General features: G+C 40.3%; 1 protein-coding gene across 1 annotated transcript; it reads left to right on the forward strand.

Annotated features, from left to right (window-relative positions):
- Window positions 1-17,226: 17,226 nt before the first annotated feature.
- LOC135550504 (large ribosomal subunit protein eL42) lies at window positions 17,227-18,934 on the forward strand. The gene is made up of 5 exons (XM_064981397.1): window positions 17,227-17,304; window positions 17,647-17,752; window positions 18,288-18,355; window positions 18,550-18,672; window positions 18,865-18,934. Exons 1-5 carry the CDS (start codon window positions 17,302-17,304, stop codon window positions 18,883-18,885), a joined length of 321 nt encoding a protein of 106 aa, XP_064837469.1. The 5' UTR covers window positions 17,227-17,301; the 3' UTR covers window positions 18,886-18,934.
- The last annotated feature ends 248 nt before the right edge of the window (window positions 18,935-19,182 follow it).

The raw sequence follows: 19,182 nt of genomic DNA on the forward strand, positions 1-19,182 counted from the left end.
GGTTAGCGCGCACTACGATACCACAGGAGTCGCTGGTGCGCGAAGAGACAAGGATATCCCTACCGGCCAACCCCTCCCTAAACCGGACGACACTAGGCCAATTGTGCGTCGCCCCACGGACCTCTCAGTCGAGGCCGGCTACGACATAGCCTGGGTGCAAACCCAGTCTCTGGTGGCACAGCTGGCGCTGCAGTACAGTGCCCTTAACCACTGCGCCACCCGGGAGGCCGTGAGTAAAACATTAAACGTGTTAACCCTTGACCGGCTGCAGGCCCAGACGGCATCCCCAGCCGCGTTCTTAGAGCATGCGCAGACCACCTGGCTGGTGTGTTTACGGACATATTTAATCCCAGTCTGCTGTTCCCACACGTGTCAAGAGGGCCACCATTGTTCCTGTTCCCAAGAAAGCTAAGGTAACTGAGCTAAACGACTACCGTCCCGTAGCACTCACTTCCGTCATCATGAAGTGCTTTTAGAGACTAGTCAAGGACCATATCACCTCCACGCTACCTGACACCCTAGACCCACTCAAATTTGCTTACCTCCCCAATAGGTCCACATATGACGCAATAGCAACCACACTGCACACTGCCCTAACCCATCTGGACAAGAGGAACACCTATGTGAGAATGCTGTTCATCGACTACAGCTCAGCATTTAACACCATAGTACCCCCCAAACTCGTCATCAAGCTCGAGACCCTGGGTCACGACCCCGCCATGTGCAACTGGGTACTGGACTTCCTGATGGGCTGCCCCCAGGTGGTGAGGGTAGGTAACAACATCTCCACCCCGCTGATCCTCAACACTGGGGCACCACAAGGGTGTGTTCTGAGCCCTCTCCTGTACTCCCTGTTCACCCACGACTGCGTGGCCACTCACGCCTCCAACTCAATCATCAAGTTTGCGGACAACACTACAGTGGTAGGCTTGATTACCAACAACGACGAGATGGCCTACAGGGAGGAGGTGAGGGCCCTCGGAGTATAGTGTGATGTCAGGACAATAACCTCACACTCAATGTCAACAAAACAAAGAGATGATTGTGGACTTCAGGAAACAGCAGAGGGAGCACCCCCCCTATCCACATCGACGGGACAGTAGTAAGTTTAAAGTTCCTCGGCGTACACATCACGGACAAACTGAATTGGTCCACCCACACAGACAGCGTGGTGAAGAAGGCGCAGTAGCGCCTCTTCAACCTCAGGAGGCTGAAAAAATTTGGCTTGCCACCAAAAGCACTCACAAACTTCTACAGATGCACAATCGAGAGCATCCTGTTGGGCTGTATCACCGGCTGGTACGGCAACTGCTCCACCCACAACCGTAAGGCTCTCCAGAGGGTAGTGAGGTCTGCACAACGTATCACCGGGGGCAAACTACCTGCCCTCCAGGACACCTACACCACCCGATGTCACAGGAAGGCCATAAAGATCTTCAAGGACAACAACCACTCGAGCCACTGCCTGTTCACCCCACTATCATCCAGAAGACGAGGTCAGTACAGGTGCATCAAAGCGGTCCCCGAGAGACTGAAAAACAGCTTCTATCTCAAGGCCATCAGACTGTTAAACAGCCACCAGTAACATTGAGTGGCTGCTGCCTGCATACTGACTCAACTCCAGCCACTTCAATAATGGGAATTGATGGAAATGTATCACTAGCCACATTAAACAATGCCACTTAATATAATGTTTATAATGTACTCATTTAAACTGCTGCATCTTGCCATCTTTATGTAATACATGTATCACTAGCCACTTTAAACTATGCCACTTTATGTTTATATACCCTACATTACTCATCTCATATGTATATACTGTACTCTATACCATCTACTGCATCTTGCCTATGCCGTTCTGTACCATCACTCATTCATATATCTTTATGTACATATTCTTTATCCCTTTGTATAAGGTAGTAGTTGTGGAATTGTTAGGTTAGATTACTCGTTGGTTATTACTGCATTGTCGGAACTAGAAGCACAAGCATTTCGCTACCCTCGCGTTAAAATCTGCTAACCATGTGTATGTGACAAATAAAATTTGATTTGATTTGCATTCAACTAATGTAGATAAACAACAACATATCACAGTCAAAGCAAGTAAGAAGTTTTTAAGAATGTTGTTTATGTTCGTCCGGCTACTTGCAAATGTATTTTTGAATTTTAAAATACATGTATTTGAATTAAATACAATACTTTGGTCTTTAGGGTATTTTGTAGTTGTATTTTGCCATTTATGCCCGTCCTTGTCTGTGTCCTATTTCCTGTCTAAGGGGAGGATGTTCTGGCAGGTGTCTGGTCCTAGTGGATGTGCTGACCAGCAACACCTCAGTGCCCTGCTCCAGGAGCTCATCCAGGTCCCACGGCAGCTAGGAGAGGTGGCCGCCTTCGGAGGGAGCAACGTGGAGCCCAGCATGCCCAGCTGCTTTCGCATGGTGAGCTGGGATTTACGTTGGTCAAAATAAGCATTTAGCTATTACTGTTAAGTACAGCCCAAGGTTTTCCCCATGTTAGTCGCTGTTATAGTACAATATTACAAGAAGGGTAGAAATAAAATCCAATCTGTGTTAAAAACTCTCATTGGATTATCTCCAATCTTGATATGTGATGTTATTGATTTTCAAAACGGATTTTGAACATTCTTTATGCACTTGTAAGATGTACTTTAATCCATTATGTGAGCAGCAGACTAATGTCAAGAGAGGATTTGAGGCTATTTATACGTCTTTGAGAGTAGCTCTGTGACCATGGTGGAGAGATGCAGATGCCTAAACACTGTGAGATCTATTAAACTGAGCATCTAATTTATGATGACAGTTATGCTAACTCAAACCTTATGTCAAACATTCATGATGAATACGGTGAGACATCAATGCCTTGTTTCTGATAGACTCTTATAGATGAGTCAGTCATATGTCTGCGGCCTCAGTCTCATCTTGACGTGTCTGAGATTAGTGTACACTAAATTGTTTGAAGGGGTCATGGCATTTTAATGGGCTGTGTTATCCGAAAGGGCTAATCACCACAGGCCCTGTCTCTGACCTTGTGCTGTCTGGCACTTATGTGTACGCTGCCAGAGAGCATATGCCCTGACTCTGGATCTCTGGTGGTCTCATGGTCCTCCTCTCCTCTCTTCCCCACCATGTGGCTATAGGCTCCTAGGAAAACCTCCATCCAGCTGTCCCACTTCCTGGAGTGGATGAGCCTGGAGCTCCAGTCCGTGGTGTGGCTGTCTGTGCTGCAGCGAGTGGTCCAGGCAGAGAACGCCTAACACCAAGCCAAGTGCTCCACCTGGAAACAGTTTCCCATCAAGAGCTTTAGGTGAGCCACAGGGCCTCAACAGGTGAATGCTATTTCAACCATATAGGGAATGTCAAAGCTGCTTCCTGTCCTGGCATACTACCAAGGGCAAGGCTTTAATTTAACCCATCATTGAGTACTTCAGTACACCCCAGTAAAAAGCATAAATCATAGTCCACAGATGCTGAGATACGATTGTCTCATGTCCCATCTGAGACCACCAAAGTGGGGGATGTACATCCACACAATTCCTAGCCAACGCGTCTCCGGTACGTACGTGTCCTCTATTCATTTGAATGTGTTGACAGTTGGTGAAATTGCTTGAGCTGTGCTGAGAATTCGAAAAGTATAAAAGACAACGGTCCAATGTTGGAGAACACTGCTGTGCATACGCATACACATTTTGGACTCTGATAAACCCATAAGACCAATTTCATTATGCCATTGGTATTTTTTATGTCACTCTCAGCCCATCCCAGCTATCACCATAAACCACCCTCATTTGGTTTCCATGTGTCATATATTTTTCAATTGTGATGTTTTACATACATTGAACCTTTCTAATTGTATATTTGTTATTTTTATTTAAGTAGGCAAGTCGGTTAAGAAGGCATTTTTATTTACATTGACGGCCTACCAAAGGGCAAAAGGCCTCCTGCGGGGACGGGGGCTGGGATTAAAAATAAAATGTATATAGGACAAAACACACATCACGACAAGAGAGACAACACTACATAAAGTAGAGACCTAAGACAACAGCATAGCATGGCAGCAACACATGACAACACAGCATGGTAGCAGCACAAAACATGGTATAAACATTATTGGGCACAGACAACAGCACAAAGGGCAAGAAGGTAGAAACAACAATACATCACGCAAAGCAGCCACAACTGTCAGTAATAGTGTCCATGATTGAGTCTTTGAATGAAGAGATTAAGATAAAACTGTCCAGTTTGAGTGTTTGTTGCAGCTCGTTCCAGTCGGTAGCTGCAGCAAACTGAAAAGACGAGCGACTCAGGGATGTGTGTGCTTTAGTATCCACAGATAGTGAGCTAAAGATGAAAACCTTTTCTGCGAGTATTATTTGACTGACTATGGCTTTCTAAATCACCCAACACTGCTATTTGTAAGGTTCATTTTAAGTGATTTGTTTTAAACCAGAATAAATGGGATCCCTGGTGGCATAGTGGTTTAAGGCATCTCAGTGCTTGAGGCGTCACTACAGACTCCTTGGTTTGATTCCAGGCTGTACCACAACAGGTCATGAGTGGGAGTCCCATAGGGCAGCGCACAATTGGCCCAGGGTCGTCCGGGTTTGGTCGGTGTAGGCCGTCATTTTAAATAAGAATTTGTTCTTAATTGACTTGCCTAGTTAAATTTAAATGTAAAATTAATCTAGGGATTCTGTCTATTCGCAGCAAAACAGAGCTGAGATTGTTGTACGGCGGCAATAATAATTTAAATTGAAAAACATCAAGTGTTGTTTTTGTACCAGTTCATAAACCATGTAATCGGTATGTCAAATCTCTTCCCATTTATTTTGAAACCTGTATGGTGCTGCTGTCAACATTTTTGTCCTCAAACGAAACTCTTATATTTTTCTATTTGTGCCAAATCCTTACAGCCAATTTGCATCTTTAATATATGGCAGGCAAACAAGTTCCCTTCCTTCTCCCTTTTCCACTTGTCTCCTCCATTTTTGTGGGTTATGCTGCAATCAGTTGGTTGTAAATTTGGATTGAGCAGACATTCCCCATATATTTCCGATAGCTACATATGCGACACCGTTTCTATTCATAATATCATTAATAAATATAATGCAGTTTTAAAATAAAAAATCCATAAAGAATGTTGTTTTATTAAGCAGTATATTTGAGTTTAACCATAACATTTACTGTAATATTTGTTCTATCTTTTCTGGAGGATAAAACAGAAATTGTAACCAGCTTTGTATGGCTTGTTTAAGAAAGGGTGATACTTTAAACAAAATTTAATTTTCAATTCGTCGGAAATTAGAAGTTGTAATCTGTATAAAGACAAAAAGGCCATTTTTGAACAAATCTACTGGAGAACCATTTTAGGTTTAAGTATAATTTATGTATGAGTGAAGCTTTTAGTGAGAGGTTTAAAGCTTTAATATTTAATAATTTTAGCCCCCAAACTCATATTCATTATATAAATAGGCACGTTTAATTTGTCTGGCTTAGCATTCCAAATAAAAATAAATATTTTTTGCTCATATGATATAAATAATGAGTCATCTGGAGTAGGCAGTGCCATTAGTAAGTAAGTAAACTGTGATAGGACCAAAGAGTTAATCATTGTGATTTTTCCATAAATAGACAAGTGTTTACCTCTCCATGGTTGCAGAATCTTATTCATTTTTGCAAACGGTCTATTGAATTTGATTGTGATAAGTTGATTTATATTTTTTGAGATGTGAATACCAAGTATGTCTACTGCAACATCCGCCCATTTTATTGGTAAACTACAAGGTAGTGTAAACACTGTCTTTTTAATGATCAAATACGTAATATGGTACACTTGTCATAATTAGGTTTTAGTCCAGAAGCTAGAAAAGTGATCATGAGACTGTGCAGGGATCCAGATTGCGGACTTAAGAAAACTAGAGTCATCAGCATACATTGACATTTTGTTTTTATCCCCTGGATTTCTAACCCCTTGATGTTCTTGTTGGATCTAATTTTATTAGCTAGCATTTCAAATGGTCATAATAAATAGATATGGAGACAACGGATAGCCTTGTTTTACTCCTCTTAAAAGCTCAACACTTTCTGAGAAGTAACCATTATTTACTATTTTACATCTGGGGTTGCTGTACATAACTTTAACCCATTGTAATTGAGATGCACTTAAATTAAAGTAATTCAGGGCATTTATAAATAAATTATAGTCGTACTTTATCAAACACCTTTTCAAAATCTGCTTTGAAGACCAGGCCTGGTATATTTGATGTTTCATCATGTTCAATTGTTTCAAATAATTGTTGTATATTATCTCCAATATGTCATCCATGTAAAAAAAACTGTCTGATCAAGATGAACAATATCTGGTAAAAAACGTTTTTATTCTATGTGCTATGCATTTCGCCAGGAAGTTTGCATCACAACATTGAAGTGGAAAGAGGCATCCAGTTTTTTAAATGGACTGGCTTTTTATACTTACCACCTGGGTCCTGTTTTAGTAGTAATGAAATCAGACCTGGTTGAATACTTGAAAGTCTACCATTTTTATAGGAGTAATTAAATCATGCTAATAATGGATCTTTAGGTACATCAGAAAAGGTCTGATATACCTGGTATACCATCAAGCCCTGGTTTTTCCAGACTGAAAATATTTAATTGCCTCAAAGTTCCTCTTTCTGTAAATATGTTAATTTTATGCCATCATTGTTTACTACACCCAAGCATGGATTCTAGAATATTTCCAAGGAATTGAAATGTCTGTTCTTTTCTGATTTCAGAACAAACCACTTCAGGGGAGAGGATGTGATTTTGCCAAAACACTGAAAAACAAGTTCAAATGTACAGCCTGTCTTCGGGGCAGGGAGTGAGGATTATTAGTCCTAAAGCCTGGGAGGTCTTATGTGATGGAACATCTAGAGACTGTCAACACAGATTGACACTCCTTATTTTGATAGACATCTCTGTGCTTCCGTCAGGTCCAGCTCGTCCCCAAGGCTTCCCCTCTGACACACACTCCAGAATTGAGCACTATACCTGTAGGTATGAGTCAAGAAATAATTTTATAGCATCACCTGCCTGCTGATTCCCACTAGTTGAGTAGGCTTCACCCCAGGGGTATTGATCAGTTGTAACACATTTGTGAATAAGGCTCAGAGAAGTCAGAGAAGTGGGCCAGCCCTACCAGACAGCACAGGAGAGCACGCTGAATGTCAGCAGGGTCGGCAGAACTTCATTTTTTACATTTTTTTATTTCACCTTTATTTAACCAGGTAGGCTAGTTGAGAACAAGTTCTCATTTACAACTGCGACCTGGCCAAGATAAAGCATAGAAGTGTGAACAGACAACACAGAGTTACACATGGAGTAAACAATTAACAAGTCAATAACACAGTAGGAAAAAAAAGGGGAGTCTATATACAATGTGTGCAAAAGGCATGAGGAGGTAGGCGAATAATTACAATATTGCAGATTAACACTGGATTGATAAATGATCATGTACAGGTAGAGATATTGGTGTGCAAAAGAGCAGAAAAGTAAATAAATAAAAACTGTGGGGATGAAGTAGGGTGAGAATGGGTGGGCTATTTACCAATAGATTATGTACAGCTGCAGCGATCGGTTAGCTGCTCAGATAGCTGATGTTTGAAGTTGGTGAGGGAGATAAAGGTCTCCAACTTCAGCGATTTTTGCAATTCGTTCCAGTCACAGGCAGCAGAGTACTGGAACGAAAGGCGGCCGAATGAGGTGTTGGCTTTAGGGATGATCAGTGAGATACACCTGTTCATAACCCAGTTTCTATCAGGCAATGACTCCTGCAGACTATACTTTGAACAGCTGGGTTGACATCAGCAGACTGTGCATAGTGAACACTACTTGCATGCAAAGGATAGCCTGTCAGTTTCTTAACTTTTCCCCCTGACATTTAAGTAATCTGTAGTAGGCTAACTCCTCCGTTTTAATTTGTACATTATACATGCATGCAGTCTTTATATGTCATTATATTCTGCCCTCAGCAGCACTGCCCACAATGTGCCTTTTCTTTGAAATAATCTTCTCCACACAGATGAACATGATGCCACTAACGAGTATGGTGGAGTGGCGTGACTCCTTTGTTTGGGTTTAATCATATTAAAACATTTGGTCTGGCGTGTCCTCGTTCTCTGCCAGATCATGTTTATAAAATGTAAGCAATGAGTGAAGAAGGCACAGAAATGTAATTCTGACAAAGAAAAGCACATAAACCTGACTTAGCAACAACAGCTAGGGTTTCCCTTTTGTAATGTTAAGACTGCTGGATTTGCACTTCTTGGAATTCCCTCCCATGACACATTTCATTTTAAAGTGAACTGTTTTTACTCTCTGCTTCTGTTCCAAGACTCGTTGAGATGGAGAACTGCTCCTTCTTCACTGAGAGCCTGTGAGTTTATCATATAAAGCTCTTACGATACAACAAGATGAGACTGTGTTCGAAAACATTAGGTTATCTTCACTCAGGTTTCCTCACGTCCGCATGGTTCATTCTGTCCTTCCCTCTGTTCTGGTTGAGGATTCTGGTTGAGGATCAGTATCTTGACCGCCTGGAGCCGGACTCCCTGGCATCCTATGACCATTACCTGGGTTATACAGGCTGTGACTGAGGATGAGCTGCAGAAAACACTGGCCATGCTGTAGAATGAGAACAGGTGAGAGGTCACGAACCCTCATGTCCTTTTCATTTTATGAGTACCAAAGTCATTCCAATCACACCCAAATAAAAATATTTCTGGCATCGGGGCCCAGTTTTCCAATGGTTATCTATCTGTATTTTGCCTATCGGATAGGATTAAATGCATGATTAGAACAGACAAATCATTGACTTTAATGGGAACTCACGTTCTAATCATTCTATATGCATTTAATCCTATTCAATTGGCGAAATCCAGATAACTTTTGAAAAACCGGGCCCAGAGTATCTAATCATAATTGGTTTACCTCAGATCTAAGAAAGAAAACAAGTAGGTGGCCAGTACGATGCAGAAAACTTTAGTTAACTATTTACAGATAATATATACATAAATTAGGAGCCAATCAGCCTATAGTTTATATCAGTACGCACAACTACTAAGCGTTTTGAGTACTACAAGAGTATTCTTCAGGCAGTGTTTACCTTAGATCTGCCATCATATCAGAGCACAGTTGTAGACATAAAACACAAAGTACCTTGGGTCACAAAAGTGTAATTCCCCCCAAGGTACTGCAGGGGGAGTACTGACATCGAGAGTGGCAGCATGCTGTGGCCAGGCCTGACCACATCTGAGGGAGGGCTCCGTGGAGCAGTAGGACTACCAGAACCAGGCCTTGCTGGCTGAGGCCAGGGACCTGAAGTACCATCAGGGCAGGCTGGAAACCTGCATGCAGATCCTGGAGTACACCAACAAGGAGCTAGAGTCAGCTCCACCGGCTAAGGTAGATTCTACAACAGGGAGTCCCAGTCAGAGGTTAGCAGACAGGGGGATGCCTTGAATGCAGTCCTATCCACATGAAGGTGCATCCTTTTATTTTCTCGTGATATTAGTATATGTTTAGAGAGAGAGAGGATTCCAAGGACAATGTATCGACTGGAACCCCATCATCAGTGTTACAAAGAGACCAGCTGGGGAGACAGCTAAGCACAGGAGCCAGCAACACTGAACCCCCAGGTAACATAGTACGCTCGTTTGATATGAGGATTAACTGTCAAAAGGCATTAGGGGCCTGTCTAAAAGGGAGCCCTCATGCCTTTGTTTTCCCTCTGTGTAAGCAGGACCGGCCTTAGGCTGGATCACCCTGCTCCAGCTCCATCACCTTCAACAGGCCATAGAGCAACTGAAGAATGTCTTTCCCTTACATGGGACCCAAACCGGCTGCGCGCGTGCGCCATCGTGCATAAATGTATTTTGTCCCCCCACACAACGTGATCATGACACGCAGGTTAAAATATCAAAACAAACTCAACCAATTATATTAATTTGGGGACAGGTCAAAAAGCATTAAACATTTATGGCAATTTAGCTAGTTAGCTTACACTTGCTAGCTAATTTGTCCTATTTAGCTAGCTAGCTTGCTGTTACTAGCTAATTTGTCCTGGGATATAAACATTGAGTTGTTATTTTACCTGAAATGCACAAGGTTCTCTACTCCGCCAATTAATCCACACATAAAACGGTCAAATGAATAATTTCAAGTAATTTCTCTTCCTTCTAGGGTTTTTCTTCTCTCGACTTTATATTGCGATTGGCAATTTTAATAAATTAGGTGCATTACCGCCACTGACCTCGTTTGTCTTTCAGTCACCTACGTGCTACGGGTACCTGCTTCTATAAACTAATGAGATGGGAGAGGCAGGACTTGCAGCGCGATCTGTGTCAGAAATATAACTCATTTCTATTTTAGCCCTTGGCAATGCAGACGCTCGTTGGAGCGCACAAGCAGTGTGGGTGAATAATTGAATAACATAGATTTCTACATTTATTTTGCAACACATGCGACGCGAGCGGTGTGGTCAGCCTGTTAGAGAGAGAACTGTGAGTTCCCTTTCAGTCAACTTTCGTACAACATACTATGGGGAGTCGCTCTCTCGTGACTTCGGTTGAAGCATCTACAATCACGCCAGACAAGGCCAATAAAATCCACACCTCCCTGGAAGCCCCGCCTTCCATAGGTGATAAGCGTGAGGCTTGGATTCATTCCTTCAATTATTCCACATTTCACCTCTCAGGGCTGTAACCAGGGTTTGTGTTTTAGTGAGGTCCAGAAGGGGGCTCCTATGACATTTTCTGAAAGTTGAAGCTCATTTTATGCATTTCTATAAAATAAAATAAATGTTAAAATGCTATTTGGAGAACAGCAAAAACAAGCAAAAATAACCCCAGCCATTATCACCTTGGCTGCTGTAGGTTAATTCACCTCAGTCGCTCTACAAACACATAGCCTATTAGCTATACAATTCTAATGTTATATCCCTGAAAGGGGATATAACATGCCAAGTATTGTGTATTGTGTTCCCTACGGGTTGCAGAAAAGAGCAGGAGGACAACATTTGCTCTTTTAGTATTTCTTCAGTACACCATAAATACTACAGTAATATCTGCAAAAACTCTACAGTAAATACTAGAGTATACTACAGTCTGCAAAAACAACACATAAATACTACAATCTACAATATACTACAATCTGCAAAAACACTACACTAAATACATTATACTAGAATCTGCAGAAACACTACATTAATTACTATACTTTATACTACATTGTTATATTACTACAGTATTCATACTATAGTCAACTATAAGTATTACAGTAAATACTACAGTGAATACTACAATATTTATACCACAGTATAATATAGTATTTTTTTTGTTGAAGCACCTTTGGCCGCGATTATAGCCTTGGGTCTTCTTGGGAATGACGCTACAAGCTTGGCACACCTGTACTTTCTCCCATTCTTTTCTGCAGATCCTCTCAAGCTCTGTTAGGTTGGATGGGGTGTTTTGCTGCACAGCTATTTTCAGGTCTCTCCAGAGCTAAGCAATCGGGGGAGACGGGCCTTGGTCAGGGAGGTGACCAAGAACCCGATGGTCACTCTGACCGAGCTCTAGAGTGCCTCGAGATGGGAGAACTTTCCAAAAAGACAATCATCTCTGCGGCACAGATGAAATCTACGGCGAAGCACGGTGGTGGCAGCATCGTGCTATGGGGATTATGTTCATGGGAAGGGACTGGGAGACTAGTCAGGATCGAGGGAAAGATGAACGGAGTAAAGTACAGAGTGATCCTTGATGAAAACCTGCTCCAGAGAGCTCAGGACCTCAGACTGGTGCAAAGTTTACCTTCCAAAAGTACAACGACCCTAAGAACATAGCCAAGACAACTCAGGAGTGGCTTCGGGACAAGTCTCTGAATGTCCTTGAGTGGCCCAGCCAGAGCCCGGACTTGAACCCGATCGAACATCTCTGGAGAGACCTGAAAGTAGCTGTGCAGCGACGCTCCCCATCAAACCTGACAGAGCTTGAAAGGATTTGCAGAGAACAATGGGAGAAACTCCCCAAACACAGGTGTGCCAAGTATGTAGCGTCATACCCAATAAGAATCAAGGCTGTAATCGCTGCCAAAGGTGCTTAAACAAAGTACTGAGTAAAGGGTCTGAATACTTATGTAAATGTGATATTTCAGTTGGTTTTTTTTAATTAAAATTTGCAGAAATTTCTAAAAACCTGTTTTTGCTTTATCATTATGGGGTAATGTGTGTAGATTGATGAGTGAACAAAAACGATTTAAATAATTTTAGAATAAGGCTGTAACGTAACAAAATTTGGAAAAAGTCAAGGGGTCCGAATACTTTCTGAAGGCATTGTATATATTGGAATAAATAAAAAAGTATACGGACCAAAAATTGACAGCTGCGCCATACAGGTTGCAAAATAATTGGGAGATTTTCAATGTACTGATTCCATGACACGTGGTCTATGAACTGATACACAAAACGACGCTGGATTAAAACACGTTGCAACTAATACAATTTTATATATATATGAGGGATACAACCATCCCATCTCTTCAGATTTTGCTGCAAAGAGAGAATCATTAGATCACTATATATGTAGCTTGTTTTTGGTCACAGGTTCAGAAATGGCAGAAACATTTGTACATTAACTTTTGAGTTTGAGTTTATTTTTATTTTTTACAGGGACAGTGCACATTAATCAACGTTTCAGTAAAAGTGCCGGTTTTAGCCAGCCGGCTAATTTTCAACCGCAGTCCCTGGGCAGGTTATTAAAAACAATTACAATATAGACAATAGCAACATAGAACAAGCAAGACATAGCAACATAGGACAAGCAAGACGTAGCATATAGACAGAGAAACATAGAACAAAAAGCAGCAAGACAAGACTTGAAGCTAACTCTGCAAATAGCACTGCTGGGTGATATGAAGTCATAGTAAATTGATCAATAATATAATAATAATCTTATCAAAGGTGTTTATCTTTCATTTGCAATCTGTAAAAACTATGAGAATAGAAAGGTTCAGAACTTTTGTAAAACATCACAGCACAGTGGAAAAATATATGGCAGCTAGAAATCAAAACTGGATGTTCTTCAGAAATAGATGGGAGGGGTTGAGGGTAGCTGAAGGCTGGGACTAAAAACAAACAAGATAACTAATGTAAACTATACTATCCATGAAATGTATGTAGTATGTATATGCTGGAAGTGGAAGCCTACGTATTGTTGTCCATTAGTTTAGTTTTCTGAGAGTTAGGGAGTGAACGTTATTTATAATAAGGGTTACATGGAGAATATCCATTGCATTGTGTAATAGTGTATTTACACTCTCGCAGCAGCTATTTTAGAAACATAACCTTGCTCTGTGCTTCTCCAAGCATGCACATTGTAGCCTATAGCTTATAGGCTATGGATCATTTGATTGAGACCACACTAATAGCCTTTAGGCGCACTTGATATTGCGGAGAATCAGAGATGAGCGGCGGCGTCAGGCACACATCGATATATAGCCTAATAAGCAACTAATTCTAAAACACTGAGAAATATTGAAATTACATGACCCTCCCCTGGACTAGATTTAGTAAATACTAAACCCTCCCCTTGAAATTGAAAAAGCATGACCCTCCCCCATGTAACCATTCTGTACATGTTGATTCATACTTTAGGAGAATATTCCATCAATGTCACATCAAACATACACAGAACATGGTGGCCATGTTCTCAGAACATAATTTGTTTAGTTCTAGACACGTTTGATGGGACGTTGAAAGAACACTCATGTGTTCAGTTTTCTGAGGGTTAGGGAAATATTCCATCAACTTCCCACCAAACATTTTTATTTTACCTTTATTTAACTAGGCAAGTCAGTTAAGAACAAATTATTATTTTCAATAAGTGGGTTAACTGCCTGTTCAGGGGCAGAACAACAGATTTGTATGTTGTCAGCTCAGGGATTTGAACTTGCAACCTTTTGGTTACTCGTCCAACTCTCTAACCACTAGGCTACCCTGCCGCCCAACATACTAAGAACATGGTTGCCATATTCTCAGAATGTAAGATACAGTATTAAAGTACAGTATTAAAGTTCTACACAAAACGTTCTCCCCCCAAAATAAATGTCATTACATATCACAACTTGTCACTGTTGCCAAGCCCATCAGGGCCCTGATCCATTCATATATCTTTGTTTGGCAAGGTAAGGGATACTCACACACACAGTGTTTTTAACATAGTGTTTTCAACTTACATGACACTTTGACTTACATGATTACATTGTGTATGTTAATTTATCCAGTAATTATTATGCAACATGTCCTCACCTGGGATTTGGACTCACAACCTCTTGATTCACAGCATTTAGATATTTCTGCTATGCCACCATGTCTGTGTCAGTTATCAGTTAATTTGACTATTCTCTCTTCATTGACTTTACATTTCAACAATTTAAGGGCTTTCGGTATAGTTGTCTAATGTTGGTGGGGCATATTAACCAGTTTTAATTATACTCATGAATATCTATGATCAATAAAGGTTTTTCTTGAGTATACTTTAAATTTTCTTAAAAGTGCATTCACCTTATTGCTTACTCCTATCAAGATGTTTCAGATCTACACAAGTACCAAGGGAGGAGGGGTTAGGTTTTCTTCTGGCCTGTGCCTAACTATACTGGCCCAATAAGCACATGCCCTAGAGATATCCCTTATTGGACAGTAGTTAGGGTGTTTGTCATTGGTGCTGGTGGCCTGTGTTCAATACCCACTAGAAGAGTCACCCTACTCTCAGATTCTTAGCAATATATGTTAACGTCATTATTTGGCATAAATTACACCACACCTATCTGTTCTAAGTAAAATGAGTTTCACATTGAAAGATGTGAATTGGTAGAATTTTATATAGCTGAGCATACACACCACATACCATGTAGAACAAACGTATCACATTAGGTCTCATCATTGCATTTTTATCTGTAACATTCTTAAATTATTGCTGAAACATGGCCCAGGAGGTAGTGTTGCTTCTGATAGAAACATACCCAGATCATGGTTGCCATATTCTCAGAATATCAAAAATATGTTTACTTCGAGTAGCATGTCTGTACTTTCTCACATTTGCAATTTTAGCAATGAGGATGCCAGTTATGCAAAAACATTATACACAACAAAGTTCCAAAAACAGATTCTGTTCCAAAAAGTGATTCTGTTCCAAAAATAGAATCACTCGGGACCAGTGTTGAGTGTAATATATTACTTACATGAGTAACGGAGTAATTAATATAAGTTCCTGTCTTTAAATATTGTAATATTAGTTACTTTTTCAAGTAACCCGTTTATTACTTTGAAGCATATCTCTACTGCCGTGTTATATACAGTATACATGTTTAATGCATGGTCTCATGGTAACGGAATTCATGCTGAAGACTAACTTGTTTCCAATAGGCTATCGTATATATACAGTATACATGTTTAATGCCTTGTCTCATGGTAACGGAATTCATGCTGAAGGCTAACTTGTTTCCAATAAGAAACAAGATGACAGCTGTGTTACCCTGCTAAATTGTTTCCTTGTGGAAATGCTCCCATTATTTTTTTCAGTCAAATACAAACTCTGCAAAGGCAGCATTGATCTCTTCATCCGGAAACACCGCATCAAACTTGAAAAAACATCTGGAGGTTGTGCACATAGCTGGTAACCAAAGTTCTGGAAATCTGTGAAATAGAAGAAATCTACACTGAGTGTACAAAACATTAGAAACACCTTCCTAATATTGAGTTGCACCCCCTTTTGCCCTCAGAACAGCCTCAATTAGTCGGGGCATGGACTCTTCAAGGTGTCGAAAGCATTCAATGGGGATGCTGGCCAATGTTGACTCCAATGCTTCCCACTGTTGTGTCAAGTTGTCTGGATGTCCTTTGGGTGGTGGACCATACTTGATACACACAGATAACTACTAAGCGTGAAAAACCCAATTCTTGACACACTGAAACCGGTGCGCCTTCCACCTAGTACCATACCCCGTTCAAAAGCACCCTCTGAATGGCACACAATCCATGTCTCAATGCCTGTCACCTCCCCTTCATCTCCACTGATTAAAGTGTATTTAACAGGTGTCACCAATAAGGGAACATAGACTGACCATGTGAATCCAAGTGAAAGCTGTGTCATAGAAAGAGCAGGTGTTCCTAATGTTTTGTACACTCAGTGTATTGGTCTGGACAATCTATATACCAAAAATGATTAAGATCTGATTATTTGAACGTGTATTCACTTCACTTGATTTGTGAAATGTGTAAAAAAAAATATAATAATTGACCTCGTGTGTCCAAAGACTAAATATAGAAAAAATATTGAAACAGCTGTAGTTCAAACAACAATGAGTTGAATAATATTTGGCACAGGTACAATACTATATGCTTTTAAACAAATACATTCTGAAAAGTATTTTAAAATACATATTCTGAAGTCATTTTAATGATTTAAAAAAAATGTTTTCTCAAAGTCCCAACTTTTATTGGCAGTGGAAGTATGATAGATAATGACAATCTTAATATTTCAATGTGGCCTGTGTAGACACTTGTACTATGTTGACACCAAATGTCATGCAATAACACCAAACATAATTTGTTCAGTGGTGCATTTTGATATTGTATTAAATACCGTACCCTGGCGTGAATGGGTTAATACACATTGAAATGAATAAACAGGCTAATGATGAGAATCATGACCCCGTTTTACAAAATCCATCTAACGTTACTGGATGGAAATCTGATGTGCTGTTTTATGGTATCAGGCCAGTACTATTGGTACCATATACTGTATATGTTGATGTAATATTTCATGATGTTGATATTTTTTACATTTTCAATAATTAATAAATTCATAATTCAATGTTTCTAACATAATTATTTTCCACAATAGTACATTTCCACATGCAGTTATCCATGTCAATATTACATATTCTAGTCTCTCAGTAATGGTTTCAGTAAATGAAAGTCAGATTCCATAATTTCTTCATTTTTACATCCGTGGACTGCGAACAGCCATAAAAATGACTTACCTGTAACAAAGATGGTTTAGTATGGGTTTAGAAACTCTGTGCCAGTAATTTCCATTAAATGATTTTATCTTCTGCTAGGCGGACTTAATCCACAGGACGGCACTATTGTATTGCACAGATCTCTTCTGTCCGCGTATTTCCGGTTTCATCTACATGTGCTCTCCTGACTTATTTTTCTTCCTTTGACCTCCTGCGTCAAGAGTGTGCAGTCATGGTACGGGTTCGCTATCAATTGCTAATTTGTAACCCACAACCATTTAAAATATGTATTTAAACTACTTTATATTGTATGTTGGAGATAATGTGTTGCAACTATTGTTCTCCTTCCCGTTTCATACGAGCCAATTGGTTGTGGCCCTGGAGCGTATTAACAGGAATTGGCTAGCGAATGTTAGCTAAGCAAACACTTCCAATGCAATGTGGTTAAGCTACTTGGCAACTAGCTAACGTTACTGAAATTATTAGAACGCAACGGTGCACATGTTAAATCGGAGAGAAGCCTTAACTATAGTATCTTTGGTACAGTCATTTACTTATTTTTGTATAATTTATCTAGGTAAACGTACCGAAGACCCGCAGGACTTATTGCAAGAAATGTAAGAAACATCAAACTCACAAAGTTACCCAGTACAAGAAGGGGAAGGATTCTCTGTATGCACAGGGTAAGTTTGCTATAGTCTAACCACAAATAGAACAATGAGACAGATATTTCACCGGATGTATAAATGTGAATCATCTGCATTTTGTTTCCACTCACTACCAAATAGCCCAGTAGGAGATGGATTTTGGCTGACATTCTGAAAATTCTCATCCATGAAACATTTGACTTGAATAGTTATCTGTTCCCACAACTATATCTGTTATGAACAGAGTCGACTACATTAAGTGGACTTTTTGTGCTAAGCTAAATTGAGTTATTGCACATGCACCTCACAGGGTAGGCAGTCCCTAACGGATATATGCAGATACATGCTAGGAAGGGCCAGTAGGATCTCGCTAGCTCGTGCTTGGCTCTGCCCTCCTTGCATGATATGACTAATTTGTTCCCATTTGAAACGACAGGCTGTGGTCTATCTTGGCTTAGTTAGAATAAATCTTTGGTCTAAAGTTACTTCCCTTTCTTGTCTGCTTGAACATTCACATGTATTATGTGTGGTATCTACCTTGGCATGCATTTATCAGGTAACTGTCTTTCAGGCAAAAGGAGATATGACAGAAAGCAATCTGGTTATGGTGGCCAGACCAAGCCTATTTTCAGGAAGAAGGTATGGAAGAATCATAATGGGGAAAGATTTACAAATTCACCTTGTCTTCCCCTCCTACAGATGGGACATGTTTGTTTGCAAATTGCCAATGTCTTTGGGTTTATTCTCCATGTCAATACTCATTCTATTAGTCAGCACACATCATTTCCATATTTTTATGTTACTTGCTCAAACCCTTGTGATTTCTCCTGCAGGCTAAAACTACAAAGAAGATTGTGTTGAGGCTGGAGTGTGTGGAGCCCAACTGTCGGCAAAAGAGAATGGTGCCCATCAAGAGATGCAAACACTTTGAACTGGGAGGAGACAAGAAGAGAAAGGTAAGCGTACTGGTTCTCCCCGGTTTTGAGAGCCAGCAAACTTGGCTTCTACTCGAAACCTACTGGCAAACCAGAGCATTGTTTGGAAATAAGGCAGTAGGCAGACAGTGGTGTTAATGAGATTGAGTTAATAGGTGATTTGAATTTCTTTGAAAAAACAATTTCTTATATCTTTTTTTCTCACTCTTTCAGGGCCAGGTCATCCAGTTTTGAGCTCTCTTTTCTTGGGTCACGTGTCAATAAAATATGTATTCTAACTGTACCTGAACTTGTACTGTATTTACTGTCAGTTAATAAACCTTTATGTGTTGAAACATTGGAACCAATCAGATAAGGGATCTTGAGTTGTCTGGCACATTTAGTTCACATTAAAGTACACATTAAAGGTGCGATATGCAGAAATTGCGCTACCATTTCCTGGTTGCTAAAGTTTGCCTAATTTCATTTTGACGAATCATTGTACCATAACTGAAATATGTTTTCCGTAACCTAAAATATTGTATTTTCAGC

The sequence above is a fragment of the Oncorhynchus masou genome, chromosome 12 (genome assembly GCF_036934945.1).
Source record: "Oncorhynchus masou masou isolate Uvic2021 chromosome 12, UVic_Omas_1.1, whole genome shotgun sequence".
NCBI classification, from domain to species: domain Eukaryota; kingdom Metazoa; phylum Chordata; class Actinopteri; order Salmoniformes; family Salmonidae; genus Oncorhynchus; species Oncorhynchus masou.